The 14,445-nt window shown below is 53.3% G+C and overlaps 1 protein-coding gene across 4 annotated transcripts in view; it reads left to right on the top strand.

Annotated features, from left to right (window-relative positions):
- Window positions 1–14,445, top strand: part of Shisal1 (shisa like 1) — a 118,788-nt gene that overhangs the window by 72,122 nt on the left and 32,221 nt on the right. For all 4 annotated transcript variants that reach the window (XM_029470168.1, XM_029470170.1, XM_029470169.1 and 1 more), the window contains exons 2-3: window positions 5,207–5,302; window positions 8,419–8,632. In XM_029470168.1, coding sequence (XP_029326028.1) covers window positions 5,236–5,302; window positions 8,419–8,632 — 281 coding nt within the window. In that variant the 5' untranslated portion in view covers window positions 5,207–5,235. The remainder of the gene's footprint in view (window positions 1–5,206; window positions 5,303–8,418; window positions 8,633–14,445) is intronic.

The following is a 14,445-nucleotide window of genomic DNA, read 5'->3' as shown; positions in this document are numbered from 1 at the left end:
ACTGGGCCAGTGGACTCGGTGGACTGCTGCACTCTCACCATGATGCCGGGCATTAGTCTGCAAGGGTAGAGAGGGAGCAGTCTGGGATCCTTGAGTCTCACGGAGTCCAAGGAAGACAGGTTCTAGCTCTTGGGCATCACAGGACGTCACTGCACCTCGAGGAAGAGCTGAGAATGGGTGGGGGCCCTGGGGTGGCAGTGGCCCCAGGCCAAAAGTAAAAAAGAGGGGTGGGGGAAGGTGCTGGGTAGTTTCCGCACGCATGGGCAAGAGTCCTTGGTACGGTCTGGCAGCTGGAAATGATGGAGTGTCTTCCTTCAGGAGATTAGACGCGGCTCATTAGGGGAAGGCCTATTCCATTGCTCCAGCCTGGCAAGTCTAGATAAAAGGAGGCAGTCCATGGTTTTAGAGCTTTATTGTAGAAAACAGAGAGAGGGAGAGAAAGTAGAGAAGTAGAGGCCGGCCATGGCCACGTGGAGAGAGAAGGGAAAGGGAGGAGAGTGACAGGTAAGAGTAGGAGAACAAGAGCTTGAGAGAGAGAGGAGGGGCCAAACAGCCCCTCTTATAGGAGGCTGGGCTACCTTGTTGTTGCCAGGTAACTGTGGGGAAGAGCATACCTGGCTATTGCCAGGTAACTGTGGGGGTGGAGTCCATACAGCCTACTTGACTGATGGAGCTGGAACCTCGTGTTTGGAGCCTATGTCTGGGAGCATGGCAAAGGAACTTTCTGTCCCTTGCAGATTAATCTGCTGGGTCTCCTAGCTCAAACCAGAAGACAGGCTACCTTTCACGGTCCCACAAGACAGAACACAAACCACGTGAGCAGCACCAGCCCAGACTAAGCATCTGGAGACTTAGGGTGGGCACCGTTTCGGGAGGCCCCGGAGGGGTGAGAATCAGGAAGGAAAGCTGCAAGTGAGCTCCAGCCTTTGAGCCTCTAGTCCTGGCTGCAGGGTCGGGAGGGTGGCCTGGGGCTGGGGCTGGGGGTGGGCAGCAACTGTAAAGGTTCAGGGGAGCCACAGGCCCTGAAGGGAGAAATCTAAGCAGCAGGTGGCATGGGTAGTTAGGCAGAGCCAAGGCCCCAGTATGGAGCAAGGCCTTGATTTCTCAAGTGGGTGAGTGGTCCGGTGTGCTCTGTGGAATGGGGACCATGGCAGCCTGGGAGCTGTGTTGGTGGGTGGGTGGCACTCATGCAGAGAACTAAAGGTGAGGACAGTGGATGCGGCCGTGTGAGGGCTTGATGCTACAGGAAGAGACCTGAGGCAGCACAGTAATCCTGTGAGTTTGCACAGTTTCTACCTTTGCTCTAGGGCACCTGAGACAGAAGGTGGCTCTCCCAGTCACCAGAGATGTGGTTACAAGAGACGGCAGAGCCAGAAAGTAGCTCTTGGCAGAGTGGCTGGCCTTGAGGACTCTACCCATAAGTCTGGCTGACCCTGACCTCTAGGCCATCAAGATGTCCTTCTCCTGCCCTGCAGGCTGGCACTGGGACTAATGACAGGCAACAGGGAGCCACTGAAGTTGCTGAGTGTCCAGGCCACTGATGAGGCCCTCCAGTATCTCCCTCCGGTCCCACTGTCCCTTGCTCAGTGTGCCCTTGCCCTGCCGAGCCCTGCGGATGGGAAAGCAGATCCATTCTTGGCGGTGGGGTCTCATCTGTCTCACCAAGGTCTGTTTCTCTTCATATGCCCTTCTTCCTCCCCTCCCAGCCTCGCCAAATTCAATGTTTAAAAATAACCCTGAGTTCTTAGAGCAGCAGTCCCCAGCTGACCCACAGAGAGGGTGGGCCGTGGCAGTGCGTGCCGACCACGGTCCTGAACCCTGTCAAACCTCAGTCACTCTCAAATACTCAGATCTTACTGTTGGTGGCAGAGCTACCATCTTAGGCAGTTGACCATTTTTTTTTCAAAGTGCTGGAACACACAGGGAGAAATCTCAGATGAGCCTACGCCTTGTGCTCCCCAGGGGCCCTCTCCAGGCTCCACGCTGTTTTGGTGCTTGGAGGTAGAATGCTCTTGTCTCAGGGCTGTGTGGCTGTGTGAGATTATGCAGTTCACCCTACCTCTCTGAGCCTTTGCTTCCTCTCTGATGAACTGGTCTGTGGGTCTTGGGTTCGTGTGGACATTAGCCAAGGTAATATAGTTGTATGTAGAGTATAGCATGTCCTGCAATGACCCAGCCATCGTAAGGCAGCCACCTCTAGGGTTGCCACAGTCCCCAGAAGCAGGACATACCTCTTTTAGTCCCTGTCCCTCTCCAGTGCAGTGAAACCCAACAGATGTCACTTTCTGCATGTCCCAGATCGGGGCATCTAACTGCAGTGCTTTCTCCCGACCAGGGATGAATGACCATCCTGGTCAGTTCTCTGAGGCCACACCCAGATGAAGGGTGAGCACTGTTGAACTATGGAGCTAAAAACCATTGAGACCTTTGAAGGCTGACTCACAGTCAGACTCGGCCACAGGGTCACTTACTATGGGCAGGACCTGATGGGCCACAGGCTGACGTGTACACAGCTGGCCCTGAGGATGACATCATGCCACTATCCCAGAGATGCCTGAGGATCTGAGGCTGGGATCCTGTAGGGCCGGAACTCTCACAGGGCCTGGGAACCCCTAAGCTAAGCCCCCTGTTTGGGCCCTGCAGTCAGGCCCTAGTCCAGGTCCCTTCTGGCCTAGCCAAAGAATCCAGAAATGAGCCCTCTAAAGTCCAGCTTTGGACACCAGGAACCTCCCACCCCCACCCCTTGGACAGTGACTTCCACCTCAGTGTGCACAGTGCCAAACCCAGGGTCTGGTCTATCTTCAAAGCACTGGGATACACGAGTGTAAGTCTCAGAGGCAGCCAGTGGCATGCACTCTACAGAAGGCCTCACAGGCTGTGAATGCCGTTTCGCTATGGGAGGGAGAGTGTGGTCTAAGTCCATTTTGCCTCCTGTCTCAATGGCCAGCAGAGGGAGGAAAGCCTAGCAGGGGAGTAATTGGTGTCAGAAAAAGATGGGGTCTCATGGGTCTGGATTGAAGGGCAAGTTGAAATAAGGGCAGACTTCCTGAAGAGGGCTGTACTTCTGTTAACCCAAGATAGCAGGATCTAGATTCCCGCCAGTGTGAACAACAGCCTCAGCATCAGCCAATAAACTGGGACTTTGCAGGGGCTGGAAACTCACCAGAGAGAGAGCTGAGGCGGATGCTTCTTGCTCAAGTCCAGCAACTCTTAGATTCAGCACCCTCTAACCCCCTCCTCCATACAGAGAAAGAAGTGGGGCAGCCCCCACCTCTCAGGGCCTCTCAAGCCCGGAGGAGGGGCTGGGCATCTGGAGACCCAGACAGTCTCTGGAGGCCTCCCCTTCCCTGCCTGAGTCTATAGGGTAAGGAGCCCTGAGGGATGTGGGCATCTCAGAGGCGCTTTTTTCCTCGCGGTGCATTTTTCAGAGCTGACCCTGTGGGTTTCCACATGGAAATCCTTTCCTAAATGTTCTCAAAAGCCTTAATCTCCATTCTTCCTCCCAGGAGGGCCAGGGGCGGGAGGCCAAGCGCAGAGCAATTAAGCAGCTTAGGGCTCTGGAGGAAATGGAAAGGCAAGTAGGGTACAGAGGAGTCCTCCCTGGGGCTAGAGGAACCCTTCCCAGGGCTAGAGGAGTCCTCCCTGGGGCTATAGGAGCTGTGCCACCATCAGGACTCAGTGGTGAGCTTTGGTGACATTTATGTGATAGTCAAGCTTGTCCTCTCCCTTGGACAAATTAAACTGCCCAAGATCAGCACCTGTCCCTAGAGGGACATACACATGTGCGGGTGCATGCACACACACACACACACACACACACACACACACACACACACACACCTCAAGGTTCAGGCTACTAAGAGAAGTAGGGCTTGTCACATCACATCTATGCCTGGCGTGGAGCTAGTTGTCAACCTCCAGATCCTCCCAATGGCCATCAGCCAAGCAGAGTACAGGTGTCCCCTCTGTGACCAGGTGGAGAGTGTCTGTGGGCAAGCTCGTTGCACAACGCTGAGCTAGGGTCTGGGACAGTGAGAGCTGAGAGAGGGGCACTTCTCTGTTACCTGGCCATGGCCCTTCCCATGCTGAACTGTTTTATGGGAAGTGGACCTGGGCATTGTCCCAGACTGTCCTTGCTGTGGAGACACCGGAGCCCTGTGAAGGGGCTATGGTCTGCCCCGAAGGTAGCAGGGACCTGGGGGGAGGGGGACATAATACAGCCAAGCTGGGGAGAGGCACAAAGTCTCCTACCTATGCATCATGTAGGCTGTGGTCACCAAGCTCTGGGTCTCTATTTCTATAGATGTGACTGTTCTGGGCACTTTCCATGAGTGACAGTGAGCTGGGTCACTCATGTTTATATTTCTGCGTCTGTCGTATTTCCACAAACACGATGGCTGGCAGATTCTTCCATAGGGTAGATTGTTTCAGAGTCCCCTTTTCTGTCACTTATGCAGTACTGGGCACCGAACCCAGGACCCTTCCCATGCCAGCCAAGCACTCTACCACTGAGCTACATCCCCAGCTCATTGCTTTCCTTTTTAAGGCTGAGTAGTATTCCACTGTGTGTATACATGTGGTCTGTTTATCCCCTCTTGTCTGTGGAGACTTGGGTTATTTTAGCTGCTGTAAACAAAAAGCTGTGGTTATGGGGCTGTGGGTACACGGTGGAGACTGCTGTGATCGGAGTCTCCTGGTGCGGTCCTGTGAGTGTTGTGGCTTCTGCTCTGGGACATACCATCAGGAAAGGCTTCCTTCTCCACTGCTTGCTTTCTATTTCGTTGGCTGCTGTCCCTGGTGCCTAGAAGGGTAGCCAAGCCAGCGTGTACTTGCAGAAAGGTAAATGGAAGTCACCCTTAGAGACAGAGCAGGGAGGCAGGCTCCCTAGCCCTGAGATGGCAGAGGTAGAGGACTTGTCACCCCCCTCCTCCTGGACACTTTTGGATGGATGGTGATTTCACCACCTGAGCCACCGGCATCCTTTGATTAAGTCTCATTTTGCCGTGAAAAGCGAAGGGGGTGCCGGGGCTGCCGGGGGAAGGTCACTCATTCCAGAGAGGAAATTGGATGGAGGTGTTTGTTATCCTCCATTCTCCCGCCCCAGCTCCACAAGCTCCTGCTGGCTGCTGCCTGTCTGCTGTCCCTCCTCTGCGGGTAACAAAGCAAGTGTGGGGAGACAGTTGCCGAGACTCTCTGTCTTACACAGGCAGCGCCGGACGGGTCAATGCCAGCCGGATGATGACCAGTTGTGGCCAGCGGTCCCGGAACGTGCTCGCAGTATTCTCCCTGTTGTTTCCTGCAGGTAAAACTTCTGTGGGGCTCGGGGGCTTACGGGAGAGTGTGTGTGGGGTGTCCCTTCCAGGGTAGGGCTGCTGCTGGGGCTCTGCACGCCAACAGGGCAAGGGTCAGATGATGTTTTCCAGCCCTGAGATGAGCTGAGGTCCTTTGGATGCTGCGGGGGCAGTGGGGCTCCCAGGAGCCTGCAGTTCACGTTTGCTCCTCTAGTTCTCAGCCACAAGCTCCTGGTACTTGGGCTGACCCTGCATGCAAGCTTGGACTCACAGAAACCAAATCATCCAGGCCTCCAAACTAGAGCTGAGCCAAGACCAGAGACATCTCAGCATGGCCAGCCAGGAGCTAGTCAGAGCCTGGCCCTTCACAAAGGCTCTCTGTGGCACTATCTGTCTGTCTCACTCCTCCATCTCCATATCTTTCTGCTACTTTGTATATTTTTCCCATCTCTGTGCATCTCTCTTATGTGCCCCCTCTGTTTTTCATATATCTCTTCCATATGTCTCAGCATGTCTCTGTCTCTTTCTGTCTGTTGTGTGTGGCTCTGTCTCTCCTCTCTGCCCTTCCCCACATGGTGACCAAGCCACTGCTCAGAACTGGTGACTTCCTTCCCTCGTCCTTTGCTTGAGATGTAGCTTGGAGGGAGATTGCAATAGGACTCCCAGGAGAGTAAAGGCCACGCTGAGACAAGTCTGGGGCCATCACCTCCCCGGCTCTTCCCACGTGATGGGGACCCTGGTCCTCACCTCCCCGGCTTGTTCCCATGTGAAGGCAGCCCCCTGCTATATGCTGTGTCTTTCTAGCTCTTCCCCGTGTGGTAGAGGGCCCAGGTTCTCATTATTCTGGGTGTGAGGACCCAGTCATCTCTTATTACCACTAGGGACGGGGACTCAGAGGAGGCACGTGAGTGGTGGTCACACAGCTGAAAAAAAGAGCTGGGGCTGGTGAGATGGCTCAGTGGGTAAGAGCACCCGACTGTTCTTCCAAAGGTCCGGAGTTCAAATCCCAGCAACCACATGGTGGCTCACAACCATCCATAACGACACTCTACTGGAGTGTCTGAAGACAGCTTCAGTGTACTTACATATAATAAATAAATAAATAAACAAATCTTAAAAAAAAAAAAGAGCTGACTCTGCCTGGGGCACCAGAGCTAGGGTTCACCAAGTGCTGGAGTGCTGGGACTCCCGAGAGCTGGAGACAGTGAACCTGCACCCACCGGTGTTCGGAGCTCCTTGGAGCCCCACCACAGGGATTCTAATCCTTCCCCAAAAAGGGGAGGAGGCAACGGGTAGGTTCAGTCCTGGTCCCCAGCTCAGGGCTCCTCTGTCCCTGGAGAAGCAGCAGGGTCTCCCGGTCACTGGCTCATAACTAAGGCTGGAGTATCCAGGGACAGCTATGGGGTTGTGAATTAGGTCCTGGGCAGGACCTGCCAGTCTCACCCCTATGTCCACAATTGCCTCTGCCAAGGCCTGTTGGCCCCCTGCTATTGACTGTGTTTCATAGGCAAGAGGCCAGTCCCAGAGCCAGGCTTGGTCTTTCCGATAGCACCCGAGGTGTGTCCAGCGTTCCTAGGTGCCCATGCCGAGTACACAGAGCCACATTAGGGCTTCAAGTCACGCAAGCGTCATGAGACGTGACTGCTGTCCTCTGCCTCTCAGAGGTGTGCAGTTGCTTTGGGGCAGTGGTTCCCCAGCCCAAGCCCCAGGGCATGGGTTTACCAGAATAGAACATGTTCCATGTTCCCTACCCTAGAGCTTTGAGCTATGTAGGGCTTCCATTCTGACTAGCACACTTGGTGGGTCAAGACTCTGAGCCTCCCTTATCTCTTCTGTATGATGGGAGTAGATGGGACTCGGTGGTACGTCTCCCTGGGGCACCACACCAAGTGGTCTCTGTGTCCCTGAATAGGCTCTTCTCAAGATCAGGGGTGCACTGGAGGCTGGAGAGCCACTACCTCCCCACTGTGTCCACAGAAGGAGGAACTGTCCTTCAGGGAAGAGCCTTTGGAACCAGCCTAAGCACCAGCTCTCAGGGTGTCTCCCCCCCCCCCTGCGCCCCCCTTCCAGCTGGCCTGCTGGGGTCCCCTGTGGTGGTGCTGTGTGGGCTGCAATCTAATAACCTCTCAGCCGACAGAGCTTCTTGTGGGAGCTCTAAGAAGCCAGGGCCTTTGTGCCTGCGATTTGCCTGTGCCAAGAAGCCCCTTTTCAGTGATACAAATTAGATACAGCAAGCCCTTTATGAAGATACTAATTAAGCCCGAGACAGCCGCTCTGCTTTTCCATTGTTGCTTTGTTCGAATTCGCTATCAGCTCATCCTGCTTTGCCGGGAGGCAGAGAAGGCTGAATAGGGGCCTCGGTCTGTGGGCCAGGGAGAGAGGATCCTCGGGCCAGCACAGCTATCTCGCTGTATGTGTGGCCCATAGGAGACCTTGCTCAGGTCTAGGACACCAGCTTCTATAATGGAGTTACTGCTTTCAATATAGGTGGAGCCTACCCAGGTCATGCGCTCCTTTGTGGCCTGACACCCAGGAAAGCCTGATTCACAACCAACCTGCTCTGAGAGAGAGAGAGAGAGAGAGAGAGAGAGAGAGAGAGAGAGAGAGAGAGAGAGAGAGAGAGAGAGAGAGAGAGAGAGAGAGAGAGAGAGAGAGAGAGAGAGAGAGAAAGAGAGAGCTTGCAGGAGCTGGCTTTGAGTCAGGTGCCATCACCATTGACTGGCTCCTGGCAGGTCCTTTACGCCTCTCAGGTTCAGTTTCTCCACCTTGAAAGTGATATCACAAGCCTGCTAGGGTGATCGTGTGGATTTAGTGAGGACCCCCCCCCCAACACAGAATAGGTCCCTAGTCACTACAGGCTAAAATGCTGGCGATGACCCACCTACAGGTGAGCTTCAAGGAGCTCCAAGGATCATTCAGCCTGAGCTATCAGGGCCATTGTGTCAGAGCTGGGGATCACAGAGGTCCAGGAGCCTTTGGGGCAGAAGTGAAGCTCTTTCTGGACCCTGAAGAATTCCTAGGGGAGGGAGGGGCCTGTAGGACTCTGGAGCAGGCTGCCAGTCGCTCCTGCTCAGCACCTGTGAGCTGCCAAGGGGACCCCAGCAAACCTTGTGTCTCTGTATTCCAGTCCTGTCCGCACATTTCCGGGTCTGTGAGCCTTACACGGATCACAAAGGCCGCTACCACTTTGGCTTCCACTGCCCCCGGCTCTCGGACAACAAAACCTTCGTCCTCTGCTGTCACCATAACAACACTGTCTTCAAATACTGCTGCAACGAGACGGAGTTCCAGGCGGTCATGCAGGCAAACCTCACGGCCGGCCCCGAGGGCTACATGCACAAGTGAGTACCAACCCCCCACCCACCTCTCTACTGCTCTGACCACTGCCCACCCCTGCCCTGGGCATGCTCCAGACAGCACATGCAAGGAGGTAATCCTAGAATGAGCTTTGCAAAGACTTGAGGCAACCTGGGTTCCTGGCCTGACTGTTCTCTGAGCTTTTACAGTTCCCATCTGAGAAATGGGTATAGGGTGCCCACCTGTTGGGGCCTGCTGCAAAGGTTGAGTGGGGTCATGTCTGTGAAGCATGCAATTCCCCAAAACTGTTGGATCGTTTCATTCAATAATATTGTCAATAGCATTGATGCTGAGATGGATCCTTTGGAGGTAGTGAAAAAGCATCGAGATCAGGTCTCTAAGAGGAATTTGCTGGCACAGAAGCAGAGGCTGTACTGCTAGGGGCATGGTGGGTCAAAGTGGTACACACTTCTATTTGAATGGAGTTGACCATCCTTTACTGTGTTGGGAGTCAGGGGCAGGGGGTCATTGCATTTCTTGTGTGCTGGCTGTTGATGTGGTTTTGCCAATTTCTTTTCCTACTACATTTTTGGTGTTTTTTTAGCAAGAAATCTTTATATATGAAGAAATCACTATACAAATATTTTCCAGTGCTTTTTACGCACACTCAGCAGTCTTGTGACCACAGGATACCCATTTATTTTTTATGGCGTCTAATGTTTGCCCTTTTGAGAAAGGCTTTTCCTTCTGAGAGCATTGAAGAATTCTCCTGTCTTCTATTTCATGTTTCCAATTTGGCTTCCCAGTCTCTTATCTGTTGTTTGGGTCAGACTTACCTTAATGTAAATATTCCAACAAGAACTGGGTTTTATTGTCTTTTGCATACAAAGAATGTCTTAGTTTCTTTTCCCATTGCTCAGATAAGATCCCCCAACTAGAGCAATCTAAGGGAGAATGGCTTACTTATATGGCTCACGGTTCCTGGGAACACAGTCCATCATGACAGAGTCAACATGGCAGCAGGCAGGGAAAATCTGTCAGGAAGAGAAGGAAGCTGGTTGGCCACATTGTACCTGGGAAGCAGGGAGTGAAGAGGAATGGGGTCCAGGTTATAAGGACTCAAGGCCAGCCCCTGGTGACTCACTTCTTCCAGCAAGGCTCCCTGTCCTAATGGTTCCACACAGCCTTCCCTAACAGCGCCACCATCTGGAGGCCAGTGTCCAAGCACTGGAGCCTGTGAGCAACATTCCACCTTCAAAGACCAACAAAGCCCCTTGTTCCTGCCGAACTGTCTGCCTTCTTTCTGTCTACTGGCGTGACACTCACGCTCACCCTGTGCTATAATGTGCCACACGTGAACCCCAGGGTAGAGTGTCATAGCTCTCTGGCCTTTGCTGGAAGGCCATGTCATATGTTAGTGTTACACTGTGTGAGTTGCTGACTCCCAGGCTGACTTCATGTTTCTGGGGTTTAATTGTCCCAGGCTCTTTAGACCCTGAGTTTTAGAACTTACTTATGTGATTCTCCTGCTCTGCGGGCCCTATCAGAACAAAACCAATTAGTCTGACTGGTATCCTCTACTGCAGCTAGCTTCACATAAGATCAACTTTTGGTGATATCGTTTCTTTTTCAGTTTTTGGTGTTGATTGTTTCCACTCAAGAACACACACACAGCCTGTTTATCCATTTGATTCAAATTTTCTAGGCAAGTGTTCCACCACTGAGCTATCTCCAGCCCTTCGGATTTTCTTTTGTAATGCTTTTGGTTTTCTATGTAGGGAAGACGTGGGTGACGTCTGCGTTTGTTTCTAGCTTGCTCTTTTCAACGCTGCTCTCAGAAATAGCCTCTCTTCCTTTTACCCTTCTGACTATGGATGATCAAAAATCAGGAGTCTTTATTCATGAATTCTGTCCTCAGTTTTTGTAACACTTTTTCGATCGATTCTCTCTTGTTTCCAGTTATGCCACTGGGGAGAAATAACCCCATATCCCCCTTCCTTGCTCGTGAGACAGGAGCTCATAGGGTGGCCCTGAACTTGCGCACAGCCTCCTGAGTCCTGATGCCAGCCTTACTTTCACAGTTTCTGGCTTTTGTTTGGTTATTGGTTGGTTTGGTTTTTCCAGACGGGGTTTTCTCTGAGCAGCCTTGGCTGTCCTGGAACTCTCTCTGTAGGCCAGGCTGGTCTTGAACTCACAGAGATCCACGTGCCCTTGCTTCCCCAGTGCTGAGCTTAAAGGCACGCCCCACCACCACCTGGCTTTTTGTTGCTCGTTCTTGGTTCTGTTTGCTTTTGGTTGGTTGGCTGGTTGGTTTTCCTTTTCCAGCTGCATAGACTAGTGTTTCTAAAACATGCCAACAGTCAGGCATTCTTATTATCCCTACATTATGTGAGGCTTCAACTCTTGCCCTCGGGAGTGAAGGATTTCCCATGGTAGGAACAATGGACTGAAAGGGAATATTATGGAGTGGCACTTGATAAGGATTATGGCAGTGCCGGGAGCAACAGGGCTGAGGAGCTGAGCCTCTAGCTCCGTCTGCCTCTGGAGTTTGAGACTTTGCTACCAGACTCCGTTCCCTCTGGAGAAGGTGCCTCTTTCCTTTGGGTGGGCAGGAGATGCAGACTCTCCGACTATCATCCAAACCTCTCCTCCTCCCACCCCGGCCAGCTCCTGAGAGCTCCTTTCTCAGCTGCACGGAGCTTCCCCTGAATATCCTGCCATCTGCTTGGGCCTCTGAATAATCCTGTGTGTGAAGTGGCTCAGCAAGCCCTGTCCATCATAGCAAGGGCTGGAACCAAGCCTGGAATTTGGCCTAAGCCTTTTGTGAGACCACGGGCTGTTTCCATGAGGGGGGAAGGGTAGTACCAGGACTGGGGTTGGAACTCAGCGTGCTACAGGTGCCCTGGGAAAGCCAGGCAGAGGCTGGGCCCCCCCCACACACACAAATAGACTTCCTCGAGGTCTGGCACCTGGGGTCTGGGAGCCTCCCTTAGAAGCCCACAGGTTTCTATAATCTGCTCCCACAGGGTTTCCCACAAAGCAGGCACAGGGGCCTGGCTGTTGCTGCTGGCTGCCAGTACCCAGGGCCTTCCCCCAGAGGGAGTGGGAATGGTGATGCTCTGAGTTTTTAATCCTTGGCTTTTGGAAGCACTCCCGGCAGCGGGACAAGGCATCTGTGAGTCTCTGTGCTGTCTGTCCTGCTGTGCTGGTTTGACACAGGAGAACAGTGGGGATCACAGACATCCTAGGGCTCTGGAGACCCCCCCCCTTAGGAACTCTGGAGAGTCTTCTGGCAGAGGCAGACCTTAGGGGGAGGCTCAGGCAGGGATTACGCACAAGGCACTCTGATGTTAGGGTCTGGTCCTCCTTCACTGTGAGATCGCCTGGGCCTGGGCGGCACTATTCCAGCCTCTACCTGTCAGATGTAAGGACCATCCCACACCCACCCCGCTGACACCAGTGTCCTTTGACAGATGTGGCGCCTGCTGACCTAGGGCATCTTCCTTTGTAAGTGTCTAGCCATCTTCCTGATACTCCCTCTCCATAGGGTGATACAGTTGGGCCCTGCTGTCTCACCACCAAGCCAGCACTCCTTCTAAGGGAGCCGAGGCAGCCAGACCTAGAAATGAAGCAGAGTAGACACTTGTGGGAATGAATAACTCTGGGCAGACTCCTCGCAGAGGAGGAGTGGACACGGATGAGACTGGGTTAGTCCTGGCCTCCCAGGTGGGACAGGGCTTCCTAGACAAGGTCTGGGGGGTGGGGGGTGGGGGTGGGAAGGGCGCCTCCCAACCAAGGGTGGGGCTTCTCAGCCAGAGGCAGTAAACTCCCAATTGGTTGGGATAGGAATTCTATCCTGAAAGCTCTAAGTAGCATTTGTATCATAGAGCGAGCTATTGGGACGAGGACCCTGGGGACCTAATCAGTCCACAAAAGCCAGAATGTGGCTTGGGAGGGAATCAAGCCACACAGAGGGGCAGTGGGAGCCTTCTGTCCGGTTTCCAGGCTCAGGGGCTTTGTGGAGAGAACCCAGGCCCAGGGACCTAGAGCAGGGGTTGACTTCCAGGTGGACTCAGTTATAGAGGGGTGACAAGAGGTGAATCTTTGGGAGTCAGAAGTCGGGATGACAGCCTGAAATGTGGCCAAAGAAAGTCACTGTCACTGTAGGGTAGATTCACAGTATGGAGACAACTTGTGGATTCACTACCATTTAGGACCTTTGCCATACCAAAGTCACAGCCACCCTGAGTCTCCAACAGCCTCAGACACTCTGGGAGGGAGAAGGGAGGGACCAAAAACATGTGGATGCGGTCCCTTGTCCTGGACCCCAGCAAGTTGGCAAGAGTTGAAACTGGGGACACAGACACCCTTGATCTGTCATTCAGCCACAGGGCAGGAGGCTGGGCCTTGTCTGAAGCCAGGGAAGTTGCCCCATCTCCTGAGGCTGGAGATCCAGAATCTCAGGCACCGCCCAATGGTTCAAGCCAGTGTGACACCCCCCCCCCCCAGAGGACCCTGTTCCGAGTGCAGGCTCCTCCTCTTCCACCGCAGTGAGTCAGCAGGAGGTGGGCTGGTGACCTGGTCTTATTTATTTGTGTGTTTTGGATGAACAGAGTGTTGTGTGGTGATTCCCGCTGCCTGGCAGGAAGGCAAGCCACTGAATGCGAAAAGGAGGCTGCTTTGCCAATTCCACCACAGCAGCAAGATGCCTGCTTCCAGCCCAGCAGGCAGCCAGGGGCCAAAGGAGGGCCAGCCAGGCACCCTACACCCCTCCTAGACTGGTCTTGTCCCTGACAAGTCAGTGGGGGAATCTTTGCTCAGAGCCACAGGAAAAAGCATTCAGTTTTCTCTGTGTGTCTCTCTGTCTCTCTGTGTCTCTCTGTCTCTCGTGCTTGCCTGTATGCTCTCTCTCTGTCTCACTCTGTCTCTGTTTCTCTGTCTCTCTGTCTCTCTTGTGCTTGCATTCATGCTCTCTCTCTGTCTCACTCTCTCTCTGTCTCTCTATCTCTCTATCTCTCTTGTGCTTGCATGCATGCTCTCTCTCTGTCTCACTCTCTCTCTGTCTCTCTGTCTCTCTGTCTCACTCTTTCTGTCTGTTTGTTTCTCTGTCTCTGTCTCTCTCTTGTGCCTACCTGTATGCTCTCTCTGTGTGTCTCTGTCTCTCTCTCTCTTTTTCTCTCTCTAGAGGTAGGACGCCAGGCGATGGCTAGGAAAGAGGGCCCGCAGGTGTGAAGATGGGTCTCCAGAAAAAACAGTTGGCTCTCCTGGGCCTGAATCTGGGTGGACCACTGGGTCGAACTGGGTCTTGTGTTCAACACGCTCCCTCCTGATCCTGTGGTCCTGCTCTTTGGTTAAGCCTATTAGCAGCTAGGCCCAAAGAGACAGCAGCTCACCCCACTGGGACATCCCCTGGCAAGGAAAATAAAAATTTTTTTGTTTATACAAGTGAGCTCTACCTCCCAGGTTACTAAACACAAGACCTGTGCCACCTATGACTGCACCAGCCGACCTCTTCCTGGAAGTGTAACTTTAGGCATGGTTTCCTGCTTGTCCGCGCCTAGACCTATTGAGGACATCCTCAGTGATTTTTAATTGTGATTGTTTAGATACAGGGTCTCATTCTGTAGCCCAGGCTAGCCATGAACTCAAGATTCTTGAGTGCTGGGGATCACAGGTATGCACCACCACACCTGGCTTCCTCTGAGATGACAGGTGTGCACCACCACACCTGGCTTCCTCTGAGATGACAGGTGTGCACCACTACACCTGGCTTCCTCTGAGATGACAGGTGTGCACCACCACACCTGGCTTCCTCTGTGATCACAGGTGTGCACCACCACACCTGGCTTCCTCTGTG

The sequence above is a fragment of the Mus caroli genome, chromosome 15, assembly GCF_900094665.2.
Source record: "Mus caroli chromosome 15, CAROLI_EIJ_v1.1, whole genome shotgun sequence".
Taxonomy (NCBI): Eukaryota; Metazoa; Chordata; class Mammalia; order Rodentia; family Muridae; genus Mus; species Mus caroli.
This window is presented reverse-complemented; position numbering and strand designations above follow the sequence as displayed.